General features: G+C 40.7%; 1 protein-coding gene across 2 annotated transcripts in view; it reads left to right on the plus strand.

Moving 5' to 3' along the window:
• Nucleotides 1–25,285, plus strand: part of GABRD (gamma-aminobutyric acid type A receptor subunit delta) — a 583,111-nt gene that overhangs the window by 347,547 nt on the left and 210,279 nt on the right. For both annotated transcript variants that reach the window (XM_044062946.1, XM_044062945.1), the window contains exon 3: nucleotides 15,878–15,945. In XM_044062946.1, coding sequence (XP_043918881.1) covers nucleotides 15,878–15,945 — 68 coding nt within the window. The remainder of the gene's footprint in view (nucleotides 1–15,877; nucleotides 15,946–25,285) is intronic.

The raw sequence follows: 25,285 nt of genomic DNA on the forward strand, positions 1-25,285 counted from the left end.
GGGTTCAGTGTTGCTATGTGTGGGTGGTGGTGATGTGGGTTTAGAAGGGCTATGTGTTGCTTGAGGTGTAGTGCGGGTGTTAACCTTCTCCTCTTGACTGTCTAGCACAATCTTGGGTGGAGAGAGCTTTGCTTCCAGTCTGGCTCAGTTTGGCTATGTAAGTGCATCTCTCGCAGGTTGTAGTGTCGGGTGGTAGGAGGAGAGGGTTGCCTATGTACATGAGGCAATTGATGCATTGCCCCAGTATGCCCAGATTCACCAGGTGGACAAGATACATCACCGGAAGCTGACCCTTGGACATGCCTGGTTTGGTGCTTTTTTTTTGTAAAGTACAAGAGCTATTTTCCATTACCTTAGCAAGGTATTTTGCAATTATATGCTGTTTAGTGCCTACGATTAATTTCTCCTTATTAACAAGGAGAGTTAAGTGCTTGTATCAGTTTAAGACTTCCTAGTGCTTTCCAGCAGGTTTTAAAGCAAGTGCTAGTCACAGGGATGCTTAAAGGTAAGATGAAAAAAAAATGCTTTACCCTAAACACTGCAGTATGCACTAGAGGAGTTACATGTGAAAGTAGGTAACTTAAGCTTTACCTGTCTAAAAAGGTAAGTTTTAGTGGAGAGTCACTATTTTTAAAACAGCAAGATAGATTGAAAGGGGGTGGTCACTTTTGTATTCTGGTACTATGGAATACAGTAGGATGGCCAATACATTTAAATATTTGAAGGGGAGTGATTTCACAAAATGATAATTTTGTGCTTACTCACAAAAGCCAATAAAAACAGAGAGGAAATGAGATATATGGTCAAATTAACATAAGGGGAAGGCAACTAGAAAGAAAGTGGTGTTTAAGAACACTACAGTAACTGGGTGGGAGGATGGGGAAAAATATTTCTGCCTGACTCACAAGAGACAGAGTTTTAATATGCAGTTAAAAGCAGAATACAAGTAAAACACAAGGTAAATAAAACAAATCACAGTATTCAAAATAGAAAAAGGCAATAAAGTAATGCAACAAATAAAAAGCGAACTAGCCTTTCCCTCACAGCAAAGTGTAGCAGAGTCTGGGTGAACCTTTCTAGTAAAACTCTGAAATGTTTATTTTACCCCTTAAATAGAAGGTTTAGTTCCTAGCTGACAAAGTTTGCTGATGATTGCAAACTGGGTGTAGTCATTGAGTCCCCAAACAATACCAACATCGTACGAGTGGGACTTACACAAACAAATGATTGGAGCCAAAGTTATGGTCTGAAACTCAATGCAAAAATGCATTATCATCCCCTTTAGCAAGGGCAATGTCCCTGCAGATTACCACATTAATAACAGCACCCTAAGTGTGCAATTATTGGTGAGAGATTTGGGCACACAGATTGAAACTTTGACCACCATGTCTCCACAGTCCACATCATAAGTAAGGGCATTGCATCTAAAACAAAACAGGTTATAACCCCCCTGTACTCCTCACTCATCAGGCCAATAATTGAGTACAATGCTACCTTTGGTATGTACCTTACCAGGCACCTGCAGCAATTGTAAAGACCTCAGAGGTTTCTTACAAAGAAAATTCAGGGTCTTCACCATATGTTATACGTTGACAGACTGAAATCACTGTCACTATACTCTGTGTCTTACAGACTACTCGGAGGTGACCTGTGCCTTGCATATAAAGCAATCTCAGATCTTCCTGTAATGGAAATGCTGCACATTCGTAAATCAACTGGTATAAGATGCACTTGCTCTGGGGAACTCAACCTAGTATGTGACATCAACAGGACTTGCTGGAGACACAGATATATGTCACAGAGGTTACTTCTATTTCAGGTGAAGCAGAGCCATTTGCTGACCCTATTTAAGCATAATTTGGATGATTGGATGGGAAACCGCAAATTCACCCTGGGAGTTTCACCTGTGTCCCTCTTGGACTGGGGCAGTAGTTGTTGACTTAGTTCTGCTTAATACCTTGAAATTCTTAGGAACAGGGGTTGTACTTGGCTAGGCTTGTAAGGAACATAGGGCCATTAGCCTAGTAACCTCCTGTGATCCTATGAAATCAACTGTAACAAAATGTTTGATTGTTATAAAGTAAATAAAATAATTAGGGCTAGGATCCTTAGAAAAGGGAAGGAGCAAACTACACAAAAATAAATAAAATCTGTGGGAACAATATATAGGTACATAGGTAAGTACTAGGCAATCAGTCTGAAGAGCATTTCAGGCCTACCCCCCCCCCCCCCAAAAAAAAAAAAAAAAAAAAACTATTCAAAAGTTCCCTCTAGCCTCAAGGAGGGCAAGACAAGATAGACTGGAGGAGAATTTGAGGCTGCCCATCTAATTGTCTGGCTTTACCTTGAAGGTGGCAAGGGTGCCATTCTGCTTGACATGTAGTAGAAGTTTGTCCCAGATGTGAGGCATACATTGGGTTATGAATCTGTCACGCTCATATGTCTTACTTATCTGCTGTTGAAAGTTTATTTCCTTTAATCGAATATTTAAGGTATCATCAGTTTTGCAAAGGAATAGAAGGTCAGATAGGGTATGATATTTCATGACTTGAACGGCTGGACACATAACTCCACAGAGGAGTCTGTAAAAGACTAAGTACAGAGAAAGGGCTGCTAGTCTGAACTCATAGCTAAGATTTTTGAGGCCACCCATCCTTTTAGTTATGAAACTCTAAGGTCTCTCAAGTTGTGTGATATATTTAGACAGGTGCATGCCAAAAAGTGCATTATATTAAATAATGGGTCTGATAAGATACAAATAAAGGGGAAATTAAGGCTTATTTGGATATGGTGGAGATGCCTTTGGAAATTAGATTGGCCAGATGAAACGCTTTCTGATCTGCTGAGGAGACATGATGGTCAAATGATAAGGAATTATCAACAATAGTGCCTAGATCCCTTACAACAATATTTGATTGGAGTGGTCATATCTCTTAACTGTCCCTGATTTTAATGAAGATTTTAGCTCTGTCCCTTTTAATCCCTCTTAAAACTGGTAACTTTTTGAGAAAAGGTGGTGTATTACACTTAACAAATTATGACATTAATTAGAGTTCTAGACTTGTTTTACTTCAGAAGAAGTATATTATTTCAAATTATCTTATTCTGTCAGTCTGAAGTTAATAGTACTAATATTTTAAGTGTCCCTAACTATTTCTAGACTTTTCCCTGATTCTGTTGAGATTTGTCCCTGATTAGTTGAGAGCTATGGGGTGCATCTGCTGTATAGTAAGTAAAATTGTTTTGTTTGCCAAAATGAACTGTTACATCTTTTGCACATTTAATTTGAGAGCATTGTTCTTGCACCACTTGTTAACATCGTCTAAGATTGAATAACAACACCCAGTTTACAGTTGTTTGCAAAATTAGTTAGATATAGGCCAGGAGTGCTGGCCTAAAGGTCTGAGAAATATATGCCAAATAGGGGAGAGCCCATAACTGAGCCCCGCAATACATCACTGGTAACTTTTTTGCTTTCAGAAGTGACGGCCGCATAGGTTCTGTCAAACAGCCATTTAGCGATCCACTGCACAGTAAAAGGATTTATATTCAAATTGACAAGTCTGTCAATAGTGCCTACATGGGGAATAGTGTGAAAGGCCTTGACCATGTCTAGATATGCTGTATGCACTACATAACCACTGTCCACTGCTTCATTTACTTTTTCAAAGAAATTAACAAGGATAAAGAGGCAGGACTTCCCCTTAAGAAAGCCAAAATGCTGAGGGTCCAGGGTGAATAGATTTTCAATGTCTAGATTAATGAGTCTAGGATATTGCTGTCATAGCTTTACATATGGGGCTAGTGAGGCTAATGTGTCTATAATTACCAGGGCCCATGGTTGGCCCACACTAATGGATATTTTCCAGGCTTCAGGAACATAACCAGTGGAGAGGCTTAGATTAAAGAGGTTAAGCAAAGGTTCAGAGAGATATAATATCTGGGACTGATACTTGAGCAATCTGGTATGTTATCAGAGCCCATGAATGAAGTACTCTTAGTTTTTGAGAGGGCTGAGAGAACATGTTCCTTAGTAATTAACGGAGTATCTGGGATTGTGGAACCTGTGATATAGCTATAGGTGTGATTTACTAAAGTTGTCAGATATGATAGTAGCTATTTCCTTTGAGTCAGACAGTGTAGTATTATTGTGGACTAGCTCTGAACAATGTTGGGTGTTCTTAACTTCCTGAGACAGTTATAACAAGAGATGCAGTTATTTTTGGTTTTACAGGCTAGTTTTGTGCTTCCTAATAATTTCTTTAATCTGTTTGTTAGTTTGCTTAAGTGTGCTCTTAAGACAGGTAGAATGAGGCCTCTTCTAAGCATTAAGCAGTTTTTTCTCTTGTTATACAATTTATTTATATGGGTATTCCACCATAGGAGGTTGTTTTTAAATTTCTCATTATATTTGATGTGGCTAGAGACTGCCTACAGCTGTGTAAGTGGGAGTAGAAGTCAGAGGCATAGGTAGCAGCTTTAGCAATGGAGCCCTTCAGAGGAGGATTACAACAGAATGTATTTAAGTCATCAAATAACTGAAGATTTGCTGTTGAGAAGTCACTAAACACTCCGTTATTTATAGGGGAAGCACCTCCAGTTTTAAAGGAAAATGTCACTAAATTATGGTCTGATTTAACTAGAAATGATAATACGTATGGAGATGTGCAAGAAGTGACCATATTTGTGAGGGCTATTAGGATGGCTAAATATTTGCAAAACAGAGTTAGCATTTAAAATGTCGAAGAAGTGCTTGACATGCCAACCACTGATAGTATAAGTCAGTCAGTTTATTGGTGGATAGTTAAAGTCCCCGATTGAAAGGTCTTGGATTTAATGGGAATTTCAGCTAATGTGCTGAAGTAGCTATCATGCTCTGTAGCTAGCTATGAAGTAGTAAGTAGCCTTGTTAATGGTGAATTGAACTTCTAGGAGCTTCAATGTGGTGTCCCAAGGAATCTGTCATGAGGTGTTGATCTCCTTGACAGATAATGATACTCCCCCCACAATTGCCAGTAGGTCTGAAGACTTAATAGGCATTATACCCCAGGATAGAAGGAGTGCTTTCATTGCTCTAAAATCATGTTTTTGTAACTACACATATGTGAATATTTCCAAGCTGCAGGAGTGCCTCAAGTATGGGCATTTTTTTTTTGTTAAGACTCCTGGCTTTGAGTGGAGCCACATTAATGTGTTCCAAATTAGAATTTAGTAGGTTTGAATGTGCATCAGATGGACTCTGCCAAAAAAGACACTATAGGACAACAAAAGATTTAGCTAGAATGCAAAAGTCTTGGTAAAAGAGATACAGATGATCTCTGGCAAAGCAGGAATGCTGGTCAGCCATCACATTCCAAACTGACATATTGGATCCCTCTAGAATGACACAAACTACATAGCCAGTTATCAAAGACAATTATCTTGTCTTTGAATCTTGGCATCATTCTGGGTGATGGTAAAATAAGTATCAGTGTTCTTCCTGCTTCAGACACATGCATAGCAATCTCAGTCACATCCTTCTGCTTGTGTCTCTGGCTAGAAAGTCTAAGGTCATTCATCCCCATGTGGACCACTATCAGCTCTTAATCGTATTTGTCAGGCTTGAGGGAATCTGAGAGCCCTTGTTACATCCTGGATCCTGGCTCCAGAAGGATAATGGCAATCCAATTATTTTCCATCCTGGTGAGGGTAGTGTCTATATTGCCTAACAGTAGATTCATCTATTTTTAAAACATTGCCATTGTTTGATGCAGTCTCAGTGAGCCATAATGCAGAATAATTTTCAGGACGAGGAGGGAAATTTTGTGGAGAGCAGGAGTTAAGCAATCCAAGTTATGCTAAATTTAATATTTTTTAGCACCTTTATTGAATTATCACTTGTGACATAGGCAAAGTTAAATTTATATGAAAGAAAAACAGTACTAACGTGATCACAGGTACAGATTCAAGTGGCATAAGTTGGTCCTTCCAAAAGAATAAGCTGATGTTCATCGTGTTTCACTGTTGCCTCGGTCGGCCAGAATCCCAAAGTCTGGGTCCGGCGTCGGCTGTTCAACCATGCTCCTTGACGTCAGAGCGCCAGGAGTACAAAGCTGACAGCCGACGCCATCTTCTCTAGTCTTTCTTGCCGTGCGGTGATAGCAGTTCGCAAGTGCCTGTCGGCTGACTCCTGACGATTTTTTCTGATATACTTCAGTCCGAAGATTTTCTTCTCCACTCAAAGCTAAGTACCCAGTTGAAACTTTTTCTTGCTCCACTCCGATGTCAGAAAAAGTTAATAATTGTATTTCATGTGGGAAGCAAATACCTCATAAGGATTTTCATTCTTACTGTATTCCTTGCTTAGGCCCTGACCACGACGTAGCTAGTTGTCGGTTTTGTGCTAGATTCAATCAACGTACAATTAAGTGAAGGTACGATTTTGCTTTTCATTACTTCGGTAGGCGCTTTAACTACAAAATGTCGTCGGATACGGTTCCGGCTACCGTTGTTCACAAATGTCGCAAGGATAAAGACAGGCCTCCGAGGTCCAAATCTGATGATAGCGCACAAGCGGAGCCAGCTTCAGGTTCGGCCGTTGTCAGTGAGGCGCTTTTGCAGCCCCTGTCGTCGGCCATTTTAGAACCGACGGCCGAAAAGGACTCTCATGAGGAGCCAACCAAGCCTTTAAATATTTCTGTTGCAGGACCTTCGGACAATGCTCCTTCGGATGGGTCCGGAGCCGCTGTGCAGGTACCGGCTTCCGAAGGGGTTTTCAGGCCTACTCAGCTTCTAATAAAGGCAAAGCCAAAGGCAAAGACTCCTTCTAAATCAAAGACTACAACACAGGCCTCTTCTGAACCAGCTCCCAAGTCACAGAAACAGTTACTCAAGATGGCGGAGGATTTACTTACTATGATTAGGGGTTCACATCCCCCTCCAGATAAAAGGCCAAGGCAGGATGTTTATTATGATTCCTCTGATCAGGCTTCTGTTTCCACAGTTTCTTCTTCTGATCAGGAATATTCTTTCCCTCCTTATGAGGATTCTGATGCTGAAGAATCCATTCCTTCAGCTTCTCCCCCTGAGGATTTCTCTTTTGGGGAAACTTTGCATGAAATGAGGGAACATTTCCACTGGGAAGGACAGGAGTATTCGGAATCTAAGAAAAGACTGAGGGATTTTCTTCTCCTTCCCCAACATAGACCCCTGGCTATTCCTCCTGTTTTGGATATTGTGGATGATTAACCCCTGACTCTTTTCCTCCTGCTCCTGTTAAGCCTGATAGATATTACAGGGTTCCTGATTCCCATCAGTTTTTATACAAGAACCCTTCTGCTGACCCTGAAACCATTTCTCAGGGTCCTAAGGGAGTTAAGGCCGCTTCTGCCAAAAATCCCATTCTTACTGAAAAGGATTCTCGATCCTTAGAAAGATGGGGCAAAAAGGTGTACACTTCTGCTACTTTGTCCATTAGGGCTTTAAACTGTCAGTTTCATATGCTAAAATACCAGCAATTTCTCTTGTCTGTTTTAAAACAAAAGCTTACTTCCATTTCTGCCTGTGCAGATGATAAGGAATTACATGACGTATTGCATGCCACTGAACAAGTTGGGAAGCATGGTTTACACTGTGGATTTCATGCCTTGGAGGCTTCTTGTAGGGCCGCGGCCTCTGGCACAGTCATTAGAAGGCATGCATGGCTAAAGGAAAAAAATTTGCCTGAACAAGTAAAGGCTAAATTATTGGATGCTCCTGTTCAGCATAATGTTTTGTTTGGATCAAAAGCTGAAGAGGTGATTAAAAAGATGGAGGATAAGGCGAAATCCATGCAAACAGTTAAAGATTTCTTACAAGTACAGCCACCTAGATTTAGCAGGAATTGGCCTTCAAAAAATTGGTCCTTTCCCACTTCAGACAGGCCTCAGAGGGGTAGATATAGACGCTCCAGAGGAAGGCCTCAAACACAAGCTTCTTATAGACCAAGACAGTGGACTGCTTCCACCCCTAGGGGAGGAGAGGACAGGTCACAAACTCAAAGGAAACAAACGCAATGACTCCCTCTGTTGGGCTACAGGAACTTCTTGCTTGGAAGCCCCTCTCGGAGGAAAACTCTCTCTTTTTTATCAAAATTGGACTCAAATAACCCAAGACAAGTGGGTTTTGGATGTGGTTTTAAGAGGTTACGAATTCCATTTTCATACCTTGCCAAGGCCAAGCGGATGGCCAGACCTTCCAAAACATCAATGGACGGAGGCCTTAAACCAGGTGGAAGCTCTTTTGGCTATGAATGCCATAGGACTGGTTCCACTTTCAGAGATGGGAAAAGGTTTTTACTCAAGGCTCTTTCTAGTCCCAAGGAAGCAAAACTCATGGAGACCCATTTTGGATCTGTCGGTCTTGAACACCTTTCTAGAGATTCCAAAATTCAAGATGCTTACTCTACAGCAGCTACTTCCAATGCTGTCCAAAGATGCATGGATGGTAACTTTGGATTTAAAGGAGGCATATTTACACATTCCCATCAGGCAGGATCGCAGAAAATACCTCCGGTTCAAGGCCGGATCGAGGCACTTTCAATTCTCTGCGCTGCCCTTTGGATTGTCTACTGCGCCCAGGGTCTTCACCAAATGCCTGGCTCCAGTAGTAGCTTACTGCACACTCAAGGGAATTCAAATTTACCCTTATCTGGACGATTGTCTAATTCAGGCAGACAGCAAGGATGTCTTACTCCAGCATCTAGAATTTGTACAGAACCTCCTCAAGTTCCTGGGATTCTCTGTAAACATAAAAAAGTCAAATTTGACACCATCACAACAGATAACTTTTCTGGGTGCACTTCTAAACACCACAACCCAGATGGCATTTCTGACATCCGAAAACAATTACAGCTGGCTTCAACTTTCAGAACCTTGGCAACTTTAACTCAACTATCTGCAAGGAAATTCCTGCGGGCTTTGGGTTACATGGCCTCCTGCATCCTTCTCGTACCATATGCAAGACTACACATGAGGAAAATACAGTGGTACCTAAAAAGTGTATGGTCTCAGCATTGCCACAGTTTAGACATACTGATCTCCGTCCTTCCTTGCCTTCTAAAGGAATTTCTTTGGTGGTCCAGGGCATGTGCTCTAAACAAAGGGAAACCCTTCTGTCTGCCTCCTGCCACTCAGATTCTAACCACGGACGCCTCGGATTATGCTTGGGGAGCCCATTTTCAGGGCAATTGTCTGCAGGGCCTTTGGACAAAGGATCAGAAGCACCTGCATATCAACTTAAAGGAAATGTTAGCTGTTCAGAAAGCTCTATTGGCCTTCAGGAATCTTTTACAACCAGGACAACTACTAATACGGACAGACAACACCACAGTTATGTGGTACATAAACAAGCAAGGGGGATCTCATTCCTACCCCCTTCGCAGACTAGCCATGGATCTATGGAACACAGCCCTAGCTTGCAATCTGGATCTTCAAGCTCAGTTTCTACCAGGGAAACAAAACTTCCTGGCAGACAGTCTGAGCAGAAACCTTTCGGATTTACACGAGTGGATGCTGGACACCAAAATATTCAGGATGATAACAGCAGTCTGGGGATGTCCTCACATAGACCTCTTTGCATCCCATCTCAATCATCAACTACAGAATTTTTGCACCAGGACTTTCCACAGAGAAGCTTGGAAAGTGGATGCCCTGTCATTCAGTTGGAGGAACCTCTCGGGATATGCCTTTCCGCCTCTTCCTCTTCTTCCACGGGTTTTATTGAAGATAAAACAGGACAAGCCCAAGATGATAATCTTGCTGGCTCCAAATTGGCCTCGGCAGTTTTGGTATCCAACTCTAAGAAACCTATGCCTGGAGCCCCCTTGGGTTTTACCTCAGTCTCCGAAACCTTCTGTCTCAACATCAGGATCAGGTTCTACACTCTCATGTCAGAACTCTCAGCCTGGCGGCCTGGTTAATCCAGGGCCTTTGATTTCTTCTTTCCTACCCAAGCAGGTTATGGATGTCATTTTAGAAGCCAGACGTCCTAGCACTAGAAAATCTTATGCAGGAAAATGGAAAAGATTTTGTTCCTGGATGCAGGCTCAGGATTCTGAGCCTCTTCTTCCTAACATTACTTTAATTTTACTTTACTTGACAGATCTCTTACATAAGGGTCTCTCTTTCTCTTCCATTAAGATACATGCCTCTGCTATTTCTGCTCATTATAATACAGACCCTCCCATCTTTTCCCACCAGCTCATGAGACAGTTTCTCAGAGGAGCTAAGAACTTAAGACCTCCTAGATCTCCTCCCATTCCTGCTTGGGATCTCAACTATGTTTTGGAAAAACTAACCTTGCCTCCTTTTGAGCCTGCTGCCTCTTCTGACATCAAGTTTTTATCTTGGAAGACAGCTATCCTGTTAGCCCTAACCTCTGCCAGGAGAGTTTCAGAGTTACAAGCTCTTATGGCTGTGGAACCTTATACTATTTTTCATCAAGACGGTATTTTTGAGGACTAATCCTACCTTCATGCCTAAGGTGGTTTCCAAAGTGGCTTTAAATCAAACTATCCACTTGCCAACCTTTTTCCCCATTCCTCAAAATAAAGGGGAAAGGATCTTACATTCCTTGGATGTACACAGACAACTACGTTTTTACCTGAACAGAACCAAGGACATCAGAAAATCAGAACAATTGTTTGTTTCTTATGCTTCAAGTTCCCAAGGTAAAGACATTTCTAAACAGACCATTTCTAAATGGATTGCTCATGGAATCAGATTTTGTTATTCACACCATGGAAAGCAAATCCCAGGGAGTATACGGACTCATTCCACCAGAGCTGCTGCCACTTCTGCGGCCTTCCTCAGGGAAGTTCCTACCAAAGACATTTTGGATGCTGCAACTTGGAGTTCTGTACATACTTTTTCTAAGCACTACAATCTACCTCTCTACTCTAAGTCTAGGGCAGGCTTTGCCTCTGCAGTCTTGCAGGGCCTTTTAGCCGCCCCTTCTTCTTTATGACCACCTCCCTTTCTCTCAGCTTTGGGATTCTACCCTACAGTCATGACTGCAACAGTGAAACACGATGAACATAGTACAGTTGTGTACACCTACCATAAATGTAGATGTTCGAGTGTCTTCACTGTTGCAGTCTGGGTTTCCCTCCCTCCTGTCCCCCTTATTTTTACTTTTGTATATTTCCTTTTTTCACCATTCTTCTGAGGTGTATTTGCAAAGGTTATGGGACCTTTTTCATTTTGGGACTCCTGACATCTGGGGCAAGAAAAACTGGAGAAGATGGCGTCGGCTGTCAGCTTTGTACTCCTGGCGCTCTGACGTCAGGGAGCATGGTTGAACAGCCGATGCCGGACCCAGACTTTGGGATTCTGGCCGACCGAGGGCTGCCTGCCGGCAGGGGAGAACCCTACAGTCATGACTGCAACAGTGAAGACACTCGAACATCTACATTTATGGTAGGTGTACACAACTGTACTTTTTAGGATTACCTGATTTGAAGGGATATTTTAAAGCTACACATTTAACTCTCTTATATATAGTACAAGCAGAAAGCTACAAGTCAAAGTGGAAAGAGATAATAAAGAAGCAGGGAGGAAATTCAAAGAAATGTGGAGACAGTGAGAAATAAAGTGCAATAGTAACTTGATCATAGAATTCAGTCAGTGTTAATGTAGACCTTACAGCATTAAATCCATGAAGTCAGAGCTGAATCCATGGTTCTTATTGTCAGAAAGTAAGCTCAATAGACATTACTTAAAGCATTTGCAAATTATTGAAGTAAGCCTGGTTGCTGTATAATTAGTCACATCTAGTTTATTACCATTTTTTTAAATTGTCAAAATAATAGATTTTTCCCAAAGCAATGGAACCTGACAATAAGCTAACAGTTTATAGGTTCATAGGTTCATAGATTCATACTAGGCTATCTGCCCTAGGGCATTTACAAGCCTAGCCAGAGTGTGTTTGGCTTTCGCCACCCATTTTAAATGAATTTTGTTATGCCCTTTTTCGAGGTTAGTATACTGTGCCTCTGTCTAACAGTGACACAGAAGTGATACCCGGAGTAAATCTACGATCTCCCATCCACTCATCAAGATTCCTCTTGAAGAGAGTCAATGAGGGACTCTGCCTAACCTGGACTGGGGTTTTATTCCAGAGTGAAGGGAGCCTTTGGGTTATGAATCTGTCCCTCCAACATGTCCTATTTATTTCATTGCTGAGGTTCAGGTCTCTCAAGCGCGTAGCTCGATGGGATTTGGATTTTCTGAGGTGCAGCATGTCCATTAATTCCGGGTTGGACATGGCTTTATACGTCAGGCACAGATCGCCTCTGAGAAGGCGGTATGCCACTGAGTAGAGCTGGAGTTTCTTTAACCGGGCAGCATATGGCATCTGTTTGAGCCCTTTGATCCTCTTGGTGAGGTACTTTTGGGGTCTTTCCAGTTGCTGCAGGTGTCTGGTAAGGTACATCCCAAAAGGGGCATTGTACTCAATTATGGGCCTGATGAGGGATGAGTAAAGAGGCACGATGACCTCCCCTGATCTAGATGTGAATCCCTTCATGATTAGGTGGGCTATATAAAATGTTTTTCTAACCACTTTGGCCACGTGGTTGTCGAATGAGAGATTGCTATCAACTTGGGTCCCCAGGTCCCTAATTACTTCTTCCGTACTTAATGGATTACCATCTATGTGGTAATTTGTGGGCAGTATGTTTTTGTTGAAGGGGATGACTATACACTTTTTGGCGTTTAGCTTGAGGCCATGGCTCTGGCACCAGTTGTCTGTTTCTATGAGGCCCTTTTGGAGGATGCTTGTGTCGGCTGGAGAGTCGATTATGGTGCCCAGTTTGCAGTCATCTGTGAACTTGGTCAGCCACAGTCCTTCCATGTTGGCCTGTACCTCTGAGAAATATATACCGAACAAGAGAGGTCCCAGGACTGAGCCTTGTGGGACGCCACTTGTAACTGGTTTGGAGTCTGACATGGCTCCAGCAATTCTAACCATGTGGGTTCTGTCCTTGAGCCAGTTTGCAACCCATCTAGTGACATAGGGGTTTATATTTAAGCTGGTGAGCTTATCTATAATGCCCGAGTGGAGTATTGTATCGAAGGCTTTTGCAAGATCCAGGTAGGCTGTGTGGACCACCTTCCCCTCGTCAATGGCCTTGGTGACTGTTTCAAAGAAATCAACCAGGTTTAAGAGGCAGGATCTGCCCTTAACAAAGCCAAACTGGGTAGGATCCAGTGTCTGTAGGTCCCCAATATCTTTATTTATGAGGTCCATGATGATCCTTTCCATAGCTTTGCAGACCAAGCTAGTCAGGCTTATGGGGCGATAGTTTCCAGGATCTGTTGAGGCACCACCTTTGTGGAGAGGGACCACTGTTGCTGAACGCCACTCTTTGGGTACATATCCTGAAGTAAGGCTGAGATTGAACAGTAGTTTTATGTTTGGGTTTAGTTCTTCCTGGAGTTCATGTAGGACGCAGCCCGGGACACCATCTGGTCCCATTGATGCTGTGTTTTTTGCTTTGGAGAGGGTGGCTCTTACCTGAGCATCTGAGATGTCAGGGGGGCAGCACTCTGCTGGGATAGATATTTGCCCTTTTGGTGGGGAAGGGGGGGAGAAGCTTGCGCTGAACCTGTCAGCTAGGATGTTGGAAATGTCTGTGGGTTTGGTGTATTTTTTGTCATTTTGGACTAATTCTGAGCATATCTCGGAATTCCCACCCAGGTTCCTAACATAACTAAAGAAAGCCTTGTGATTATCCTTAGTGTCCTGTGCAATTTTTCTCTCGAAGCTGGCCTTAGACAATTTTATGAGTGCCCGTAGTTTTTTGCTAATACTGATCAGAGATGCCTTCCCTTTTTGGGATTTTGCTCTATCATGTAGTAGCTTCCTCCTTCTATTATATAGTTTATTTATGGCTGGGGTCCACCAGACAGGACGCCTAACTTTGGAGGATTGAGTCTTGGTTTTATTTGGGATTGTATGATCCATGCATTCCTGAAGGTGTTCATAGAATACGTTTATAAAGGATTCTGCAGTCTGGGCCGTATTTTCCACAGGCCCGGGGGCTTTGAAGGATTCCACCTCGGTTTTGAGGAGTGTGAAATTTGCTTTAGAGAAGTTTTTCACTGTGGTTTTCTGGGCAGGGGCTGGGGTCGGGATGTGAATATCTAGTGAGATTAGTTTATGGTCTGATCTTACCAGTGAGGGATACACTTCTGGTCTGGAGCATAGAGTCCCCATGTTGGTGATGATCAGGTCCAGTATGTTTTCCCCTCTTGTGGGAGTGGTAACAAGTTGTTCCATAGCATTTGCATTTATAAATTCTAGGAACCTTTGGGCTAGGGTGTTGGAGCTAGAGTAATGCTCCCAGTCTATGTTTGGGTAGTTGAAGTCGCCCAATATAATGGTGTTTAGAGAGACCTTCATATTTTCCAGTGTTCTCAGGAAGGCCGAGTGGGGTTCCTGGGTTTGGGAGGGTGGTCTGTAGCAGGCTATAAACTGGAAGGCAGTTTTACCCACTGTTAGTTGCACATGGATAGTCTCTGATGCTTCGTGCTGTGCCACCAACCTGGAGGTGTGGGTATCTTTGAAGAATATTGATACTCCCCCTCCTTTTGTGGTTCGGTCTAAGATTTGGGGCCGAAAAACATGGTATGAGGTATAACCTGGTAGTGCTGGGTTGCTCTCGGGAGCCTTGAACCAGGTTTCTGTTACTGCACAGATATCGATGTTCTCCATGCTAAGGAGAGTTTCGAGTGTGTGCATCTTGAGGTTTAGACTTCTGGCATTGAGTAGCATTACTCATAGTTTCTTATCCCTTGTGATACCTATGGAGGTGGGTTTGTCTTTTGAGCCTTGCCTAAAAAAGGCACTATGGGGGTGGCAAGAGCCTTTGTCAATATCCGAAAGCCCAGGGGTGACAGGTGCAAGCCGTCCCTAGCGAAGCATCGTGGCTTGTCGAGCATGTCATCCCAGGCTGACAAGCATTGGATCCCCTTTGAATGACACCAATACTTAAGCCAATTGTTGAAATTGATCATCTTGTCTTCATATTGTGGCATCATTTTTGGTGAGGGTAAGATGCTACTCAAGGTCAGGGTCATACCAGCCTGGGCTACATGCTCAGAGAGCTCCTCTATGTCTCTTTTCATGTAGTCCAGGGAGGTACATCTCAGGTCATTCACACCAGGATGGACAATGACTGAATCATATTTGTACTTGCCTTGGAGTGACCTGAGTGCTTGTGTTATGTGGCGGATCCAAGCACCCGACAGGCAGCTCAACGTGACCTTCTCCTTGTTTAGCCTGGTGAGTATTTTATGCATCAGAGTAGCTGGAATGTTACTTGGTCCCATGGATAGTTTGCTGCCATTTTTCCTATATACATTAAGGTATAAATGGGCAGTCATACTTATCTATACATAAAGGTTCAACGGGTATTTCAAGGTATGTTAAGTTGCTAAATGATTGATACAATGGGGTCAGATAGAACTTGAACTTAGTTTACCATAACAGTTTATTATTTTGTTAAATGTGCAACTGGGTGATTCCAAGTGGGATCATGTTTAGTCACAACCAGAAATAGCACTGAAGTACTGTTGCTTTCTTGATGTGCAATGCTGATTTTTTTGTTTCTGTTATCAGTATATTCCTTTGGTGACTTTTGAAAATAGAATATCATTGTCTTAATGAACCTGCCAATTAAAAAATCTAAAATAAATGGATTAAAGACCGTTCTATACATCATTCAAATGTTCCAATATATAGACATACACAAAGCTTGTTAGTTGCCTGTATAATTATTTAGTTACAACAGATATGCCTACTTTGATACATATAACATTATGTTTTATTACATGGTGCCTTTCTTCCATCCTTGCAGGTCCACCAGTCAATGTTGCTTTAGCTATTGAAGTTGCAAGCATTGATCACATCTCTGAAGCCAACATGGTAAGACAGAGACTTGTTAAAAATGTTCTGTTACATTTAATATGTGCAGTAGCAATATATACAAAACTGGTACATTTTGCGCAAAGTCTGACTTTACACTGACATGTAACTGTAAACAAATGTCTTGACCATATTTGTATATTCCACCTGTTTTGTACTAGTTCCATTAATTTAATATTGGGAATATAATGCAAAAAAAGATATATATATATATATATATATATATTTGCCTTGTTTGATTTTGTGGTGTGTATTTACTTTTATGTAATATGCATGGGGTATGTATAGTGATCACTGATAAAATGAAAAGACTGAACTTGAAACCTGGCAGATTTATTGACCGTCATTCATAAGTAGGGAGTTTATTAACTTGGGGTCTGTTAAGTTCTTAGAGTTAAAGAGCTTATGTAATTTGGACGATTAAGCTTTTAGTTTGTCGTTTGTTGTTTCTCCATTCAAATGTTTCACACTTCTGCTTTAAGTAGGGAAAGGGTAGACTGGAAAAATTATAAGAATTTAAATCTGATTTTTTTTTTTAATTGATAACTGCTGCTCCTAATGTTGTACAAAGAGCAGGCACTTTGTGCAATGAACAGGAGTACAAAAATTCCCAGTTTTTTGAAAGTGCACTTTCCTCGTGGGAGTCACTATGAGTTAAAATTCCCTTTCTCCCTGAAATGCAGCAGTCTCTGAGCCGATCATATTAAGGAGATGCAACTAACACCATCCTGAATTGAAATCGTCCCCATCAAAACGTATTTATTAAAGTCACTGTTCAAATACCATAGTGAGTAGTTTACTTTAGTTCAAAATGGCATTTGAATACATTTTTTGGCAAGATGCCTTAGACCTTTAGAAGAAAAAAAATATTCCTGGGGATTCATTAAAGAGCTTAGCACAAGCCATATAGGCCTTGCTCCCACAATGTGTTTTTTTTTTTTTTGTGATTCTGAGTCATGTAAGCTGTGAAGAGGGAAGACCTATTTTTTTTGCTCATTTGCATGTCTCTGAATTGCAGTTAACTATTACAAAGTGCAGATCCTTACTGATCTGTACTTCATGGCAGTTTGGTGCAGCAGGATCCTGTAGGCCTAGGCATCCCCCCAGTCTCTTTTACACACACACACACACACACACACACACACACACACACACACACACACACACACACACACACACACACCATCTGGAACTTCTTGACTATGTTAAAAAGGATTAGGATTAATTATGATATGGTCATTTTGCTGAAATGAACAATCTAAAAAGGTTCTTTTTTCTTGATATATAACAGGATGTGGTAGGATTATCAAACATCTAGCAAGCATGAGGAAAACAACTTTTAGCAAATCCTCTCAACATTTTATATGGCACACAATTTTGGGATTCACTCAGGGGTTTAGGACATGGTGTCAGAGATTGGGAATTTAATGAGTGTCTGCCTGGAGTGAAATGTGCAGCAATCCAGAGTGCTTTGTACCTGATGGGTTCCTTTCTGATTTTAGGGAGTAGAAGTACTAAACAGGCCACACTTCTAGTATATGTTTTTGCACTTCTTAACATTCAAACATAATTAAAAAGAAAAAAAAAAGAAAGTTGCACAAAAACAAATACTAGAAGTGAAGGTAGCTTTGCTAAATCCCAGAAATTTTAACAGTAAAACTGGTGACTTGTTTTTCCTGTGTATACAGAATGTTACTACCATATTTCCCTGAAAATAAGACCGGGTCGTATGCTTTTTCCTCTGCCGAAATATGTATTAGGGCTTATTATCAGGGGATGCCTTATTTACCCCCCATACAACAATCTACATTTATTCATTTATTCGTGTACAAAAATCAACATTTATTTGTGTACACAAATCGACATTTATTCATGTACAAAAATCGACATTTATTCATGTACACAAATCGACATTTATTTGGTAGGTGAACAGTGCAACAAACATTTCAACTTCAGAATATCTACACCTTGGCTTTCACAGTGCAGTATTTAATGCTTAACAGAAAGTGCAGAAAAATCTTAATACATGTGTATTAGGAGGGGAATAAAGCAGGTGAATAACTGCCACTTTTTGAGTGGTGATGCTTTCTTTATTTCTTACCCAAACCGTAAGAGAAGAATGATGGAAAGTCATAAAAATAAAGTCTGAGAACTAGTGGCTTTACTTTGTAATTACCCCTTGATAATGAAACGTTACCTTAATACAATAAAGTCAAAAACTGACAAGAGCTTTCTGGCAGCTGAAAGCAGAAGCAATCTATTATGTTACCCCGATAATGGAAAAGTTATTCAAATACAGTCACGTCATCTTCTTTTGGAACATTGTCATAAGTCTCCAACCCCTGAATTCCTGCCTGAATTTCTTGCGACTCCATTTCCTGTAGAACCATTGGCCCAATCTGTCATGCCTAGCAATGGAGTTCTCCTTAAATTAGCACTGCTTGTCCATGTAGCCTGCTCGCAGTGCATTGGCAACACAGCTGTCAATGCTTTTATCCCCAGAATTCTTCACCCAAGTCACGACCTCTTGTAGGCTAGGCTTCAAAGTTTCCACTCTGATTTCTCTCCATTCTATTTTCAATGTAGTCATTGAGTTCCATGCGCAAATGGTCCTTGAATAGCTTGTTTATTCCAATATCAAGAGTCTGGAGATAAGCAGTCATTCCTGCAGGAATCATTATTTGATCTATTCTTCTCTGTGCAAGGAAGTCCTTCATGTCTTTAGCGCAGTGAGTGCTGACTGAATCCCAGACTAGCAGACCTCTTTCGCCACCTCGCAAAACAAATGGCAGCATTACATCGACCCACTTCCTTATAACTGCTTGTGTGCACCAGGCTTTTTCGGTTTCAAGAGCTGAAACATATTCAGTCTTATCTTTCTTGCCCTTACTAATGATGAGAGGTGGGGTTTTCTTTCCATCTAGACGAATTGCCAAAATACAGGTAACACGTGCACTTTTGTAACCAGTGGAGGGAATGTTGACGAGGCACCCCTCTGATCAATTGTCATTTGAGATCCTTGGCCCATAAAAACTGCAGTTTCATCCATAGCAATCATGTTGGAGAGTTGGTATTTAGAAAAGTTGATGCCATCAACAAAGGACTTGAACGCAAGTGCACGTTTAATAACTTCAATATCTTCCAGCTTGAACAGTGTTGTCGATCTTCTTAGAGACAGTTCATATCACTGAAGGAAGCCATCCAGCCAATGTTGTGATGATTTGAATTCTTCTGGGGATATTTCTAACTGTGGTGCCATTGCAAGGGCAAATGCTTGAATATCAGCCCTGTGCACAACCAAAGCCTTTGCTCTCCTGTTAGTAATCCATTCACAGATAATGTCTTCCAGCTCAGGAAATAATGGTTGCAGACCTGATCCACACTTGTACTTCTTAGAATTTCCCTCCACCTGTTGACTGAGGTTATCATACACTGCTCGCCATTTTCGGACCATTCAGAGATCCAACTTCTTCTCTTTGCAGAAAGCAATCAGATTCTTTCCCCGGGAGTCCTCCATGATTCCTTTATTGTACTCGACAGAATAGCGCTTTCTTTTTGCACTCAGCTTGTCTGGGGGGGGTTAATTGAAGACTTATGAGACAGGAGTGGCAATAAAAATGGCGACAGTTAAGAAGACACAACCATACCCATTCGTTATCAAGTGCGCAAGTTTTATGTGCATTGCCTGTACTTTGACCAATTAAAGTACACTTGCCAGTGTTTATGGGCCAAGGATCTTAAACGTCAAGTGTGAGTGAGGATTAGGGTTACAGTAAGAATCGTGGAGGACTGCCGGGGAAAGAATCTTACGACTTTCTGCAAAGAGAAGAAGTTGGGTGTCCGAATGGACCAAAAAAGGCAGGCAGAGTACAATAACCTCAGTCAACAGGTGTCAATAATATTATTATTTTATAATTCAACACATCCATCGTGTGTTGTTGATGATCTTAACTGGGGCTTATTTTGGGGGTAGGGCTTATATCATGACCACCCTGGAAAACCATGCTTGGCCTTATTCTCTGGTTAGGTCTTATTTACAGAGAAATACTATATCTGTACCACTGCTGAAAAGTGATTTAAAGATTCAAAATGCATATTGCAAATCCCAATGAATATCTCCTCACTATGTATTAATAATGCCTTACCTTCATCATTTGTTTTTTCCATCTAGTTATATGAGTTAAAAATACCTTATTATTGCTTTTAACCTATGAGACCAATATGATAGTTAGATCTGGAAGATTAAATAAGAGAAGTAGTTTTTTGTTGTTTTTTTAACACCTTTATTGACTTATCACTTAAGATATGGACAAACATACATGTATATAAAAGAAAACAAGCTTTATTAACATATTCCCAGCTGCAAACATTATAGAGCACATACATTCTCTTGTATATTTATCATCAATTCAACTTTGCATAAATTGATCAATTCCTGCCTTCTCTTAAACATCATTCCTCATCCAAAACATTATCCTGCATGTATTGTTCCACAATTTCCATTTCTTATAAGTATCTTGCACCTACCCTTTTCTAAAGATCCCACTGTCAGTTCTTTTATCACTGCAGTTAGTTTACACTTTGATTTCCACTTTCTAGTATTTTTTTGTCATCCATCAAAAATAAACTTAAAGTCTTATAATGTTTGGGTATTTCAGATCCTATATCCCTGCTCAGAAATCATTTCCTTAGTTACCCCCATTTGCTCAAGCAATATTTGTGACAAAGTGCTTTATAGGGAGTTTTAATGTCTACCAACTCATTATACCTCCAAAGCATATGTTCACACTTACCTCTTTCTTACCCATGACAACTCCAACATTTGTCTTCGACCTGAGGAAAAATTCTTTGAAGTGTGTTTATGGTATAAGAGTACCTATGCAAACACTTCCAAACAAAAATTTTAAATCTTCTAGACTTTGTTGCATATTTGGGAGCCATATATATGGTCTTGGTCTCCCATTGTTTCCTTGTGAATTGCTTATTCAGTCTCTCTTCCATATCTTTTATAACCTCCTCTGATTGACTCCTATAGTTATTGTGCAGTATTGTGTATGCCCTACCAATTTTCTCTTTTTTAACAGCAGTTTCTGCTCTGGATTCAATTAAAAACTCTACTAGAGTAGGTCTTCATCTTAGGATTCTCCTATCAGTTTATCTTTGCATGTACTCAGATGTCAATCCCTGATAGGGAAGGCAGCCTGTAGTCTGCAATCCAAATATCTTCTTGGCTTCTTCCCTTTCTAGATATTTACTACTAATACCTAGGTTCCTTTTCCAGCTTTTTCCAGTAAAATCGATCTCCTTCTTGCCTATTCAGTGTACCCCTAAGTAAAATCATCCCTGTTGACATACTCTCCTTTCTCCATTTGCATGTTACTTAGTTCTTAGAATACGTTCTGCTACTTTATGAATATAATGTAATATACTGTGTGGCTGTTGTTATTCTTCTTAAAGATCTGCACCAAAATCCCTTTCTGTCCTTATTTCTTGAATATCCCCCCTGCTTTGTCATCATCCCTTTCCACTTTGAATTGTAGCTTTCTGCTTGTGTTACACATATGAACCTTAACTGCATATTAGTAAAATAGCCATTCATTTTAGATAATCCTAATCCATCTTGTTCTACTAGAAGGATCAGCGTATCCTACTTGACCCTTGCCCTCTTCCCCTCCCAGATAAAATTGTTCAACTTTTTATTAATTACTGACCACAACTTCTCCTTTGGTTAATAAAAATATCCCTGACCTGTATATAAAACTAAAGGGACTAAGAACATTTTCACTCCCTGCATCATGCTATCTATATCCAGAAACAAGAGCTTTCAGTCTTTCACTTTTTGTTTTATCTTTTGTTTAGTCTCTTCTCACATATCCATATTTGCCATAACAGAATTCCATTTAATCCATATTCCTAAATACTTCAATACTTCCAGTTCCCATAAGTATGGGTATTGCTGGACCTCTTTATGTGTGGTCGCATAGTTTACTGATATAGCCTTTTATATTTTCATTAATTTTATATCCCAAAAAGACTTAAACAGTCTCAAGATATTCCACAACACCGAGATGTCCTTTTCTGGTTTTATTAGGTACAAAATAATATTGTCTCAAATAAAGCCAATTTTTCTTGATTACCATACCAACTATATCCTTGAATTTCTGAGTCCTTTATCTTCTTTGCCAGTGACTCTAAATATAAAGCAAATAACAAAGGGGAAAAGAGGATACTCCTGCCTGGTTCCTCTGTTCAGACACAGCTTATCAGAAGGGAACCCTACCACTATATCTTTTGTCTCCGATCCCTCATATATTTTCCAAATTTATTTTATTAATTTATAAGAGAAAGCTTCCATTGCCCTACTCATAAAATCTAGCTTAATCTGTTGAATGCTTTCTCTGCATCAAGACCCACCAACACCAGTGGTATTTTCTTTCCCTGTGGGTCATCATTGTACTATTAATATTGTCAGATGTTTTGCCTCAACTCCACAAAACCACATTGATCCATATCTATCAATTCTGGCAACACTGTTGCTATTCTTAAAGTTATTATAGACATAAACACTTTATAATTATAGTTTAAAAATTGAAACTTACTACATCCTACCACAATATAGCTCGCTTTGCCACAGCATCCCAGTATAGAACACACCACTGTCTAAACTTAAAACACTTACACTGGTTGGAACTTCCCAACAAGATTATATATCAACAACTCTTAATAACACATAACATATTATATCAACCATCTAAAACACCTGCTCTCAGTAATCTTCTGAGCCCTTATAATAACTTGAAACAACTGCGTTCTGCTGAAAAGCTTCAAGTCAACACAACTCAATTACCAATTCTGCAGGTAACTGGCTTTTTCCCAAAGCACTAGACAAAATATGGAATAATCTCCCATCTACCTCTATAGCCTCCTTTGACCTTTAAAAAACAACTTCTTGCACATCTTAAAAACTTCTGGCTCTGCTCTTGTACCAATCCTGACTGAGAAACCTTATACCTTCTACTATTTCCTTAATTCTCAACTGCAATCCTTCACTGTGTTCTCAAACAACCTAATGACTTTACAGTTTCTACTGTTCTCACAAAAAAAAAAAAAAAAATTATATATTGTATATACACTAATATGTATGAAATTACCTGAATGGAGTGTAGTTTTGATATAATTAATGTTCTTTCGCAATACGTAGATAGCATTATATGTGTTCTATTTTTTTCTTGATCTAGACTAATAACTATCCACGGTAACTCAATGTCTGTCAAAGGATCTCATAGTAAATCTTCAATTTGTATAACCTTTGTTTTAAATCTGTGGAGCTTTTCTCCCCGGGCCTCCACTGAAAATGGAAATTATCCAGCTGGACTAGCCCAGTCAACAAATGTAAAATAAATAAAATAAAATAAAAAATGGGCCTATATAGGTTCATAGGAGGTTAGTAGGCTAATGGCCCTGGGGCCTTTGCAAGCCTAGCCATGTAAAAACCCGAATACCCTTATTGACCAAGTTTAGACAGTCATTGTTAGAGCAATACTGTGATCAGTATCGACTGCCCCTGTACTTGAGGGACATAGGTGCCACCCCTGGAATGAATTTACAGTCACCCATCCGATTGTCAAGATTGCGCTTGAATAAGGTCATTGAGGAGCTCTGCTTCATATGGAGTGGGAGCTTTTTCCAGAGGAGTGGTAATTGATGGAAGATATATCTGTCTCTCTAGCATGTTCTGTTAATCTCACAGGCTAGGTTGAGATCCCTGGAATGAGTTATTCTTGACCCATCTGATTTGTGGATGTGCAGCATTTCCATTAGGGCAAGGTCCAAGACTGTTCTGTATTCCAGGCACAGGTCGCCTCTCAGCAGCCTGTATGAGACAGAGTACAGTGACAGAGCTTTCAGTCTTTCCATATATGTCATGTTTTGGAGGCCCTGAATTCTCTTGGTAAGAAACCTCTGTGGTCTGTCCAGTTGCTGCAGGTGTCTGTTGAGGTACATAGAGAAGGGAGCATTGTACTTGATTTGTGATCTAATAAGGGTCAAATAAAGTGGAGCTATAAACTCCCTGGTCTTGGATGTGATGATGTTATTTATGAGATGTGCAATGTACAATGCTTTTCTTACCACTACGGGCAGATGGTGATCAAAGTTTAGATTGCTAATAACCTGTGTTCCCAAGTCTCGCACCACTGAGTTATCTATATCATACTTAACAGGAGCTACTTCTTTGCCAAAGGGGATAATGATGTATTTTTTTTGCATTAAAGTTTCAGTCCATACGTTTGGCACCAATCGTTTGACTGTCAGTCCTTTCTGTAATATGGTGACATCATTGGGGGACTCTATGATTGTGCCAAGTTTACAGTCATCTGCAAACTCGGTAAGCCACAGGCCATCTACCTTCTTCTGGACTTCAGAGAAATAGATTCTAAATAGTAGAGGGCCCAGCACAGATCCTTGTGGTAGCCCATTGGTAACTGGTCTACTGGTGGAGGTGGACTCCCAAAGTTTGATAATGTGCATTCTGTCAGTGAGCCAGTTTGCTACCCATCTAGTAATGTATGGGTTGATCCTAAGGTGGCAGAGCTTCTTCACGATACCCGAATGTGGGACTATGTCAAAAGCCTTAGCTAAATCTAGATAGGTGGTATGTACCATTTTAACCTCATCCACGGATTTGATGACATTCTCAAAGAAGTCCACTAGGTTTAACAAGCAACATCTACCCTTAACAAAGCCAAACTAAGTCAGTTCAAGAGTTTGAAGGTCACCTATGTCCTTATGGATATGGTCCATGATTCTTTCTGGAGCCTTGCAGATAAGGCTGGTTAGGCTTATGGATCACTAGTTCACAGGGTCAGCTGATGGACCTCCTTTGTGCAAGGGGTTTGCTGTTGCTGTTCTCCACTCTGCCAGTACAAAGCCAGTTTTTAGGCAATCGTTAAAGAGAGTGCCAAGGGGTTCTGCTAGGTCTCGTTTTAGATTGTTGAGTAGACAGCCTGGAATGTTATCTGGTCCCTGGTCCCATGGAGGCTGTGTTTTTGGCTTTGGAGAGAGCTTGTATAACCTTTTTTTGGAGATACTTGGTAGAGGACGGGTGTTGGGAATTATTTGGTGTATGTCAGGTGGGGATGGGGATGGGTATAGTTTTTGCCAAATTTGTGGCTAGGAGGTTGGCAATTTCCTGAGATTTAGCATGAGTGACATTGTTTACTATAAGTTTGGCACACAGCTCAGCATTCCCCTCTTAGGTTACGGACATAGCTAAAGAATTTATTTATTTGTTTATTTATTTAAATTTGTTGACCGGGAGTGTCTGACTGGACGTAGGTCC

This window comes from Protopterus annectens, chromosome 2.part1, assembly GCF_019279795.1.
Source record: "Protopterus annectens isolate FY-2018-M chromosome 2.part1, PAN1.0, whole genome shotgun sequence".
Lineage (NCBI taxonomy): Eukaryota > Metazoa > Chordata > Ceratodontiformes > Protopteridae > Protopterus > Protopterus annectens.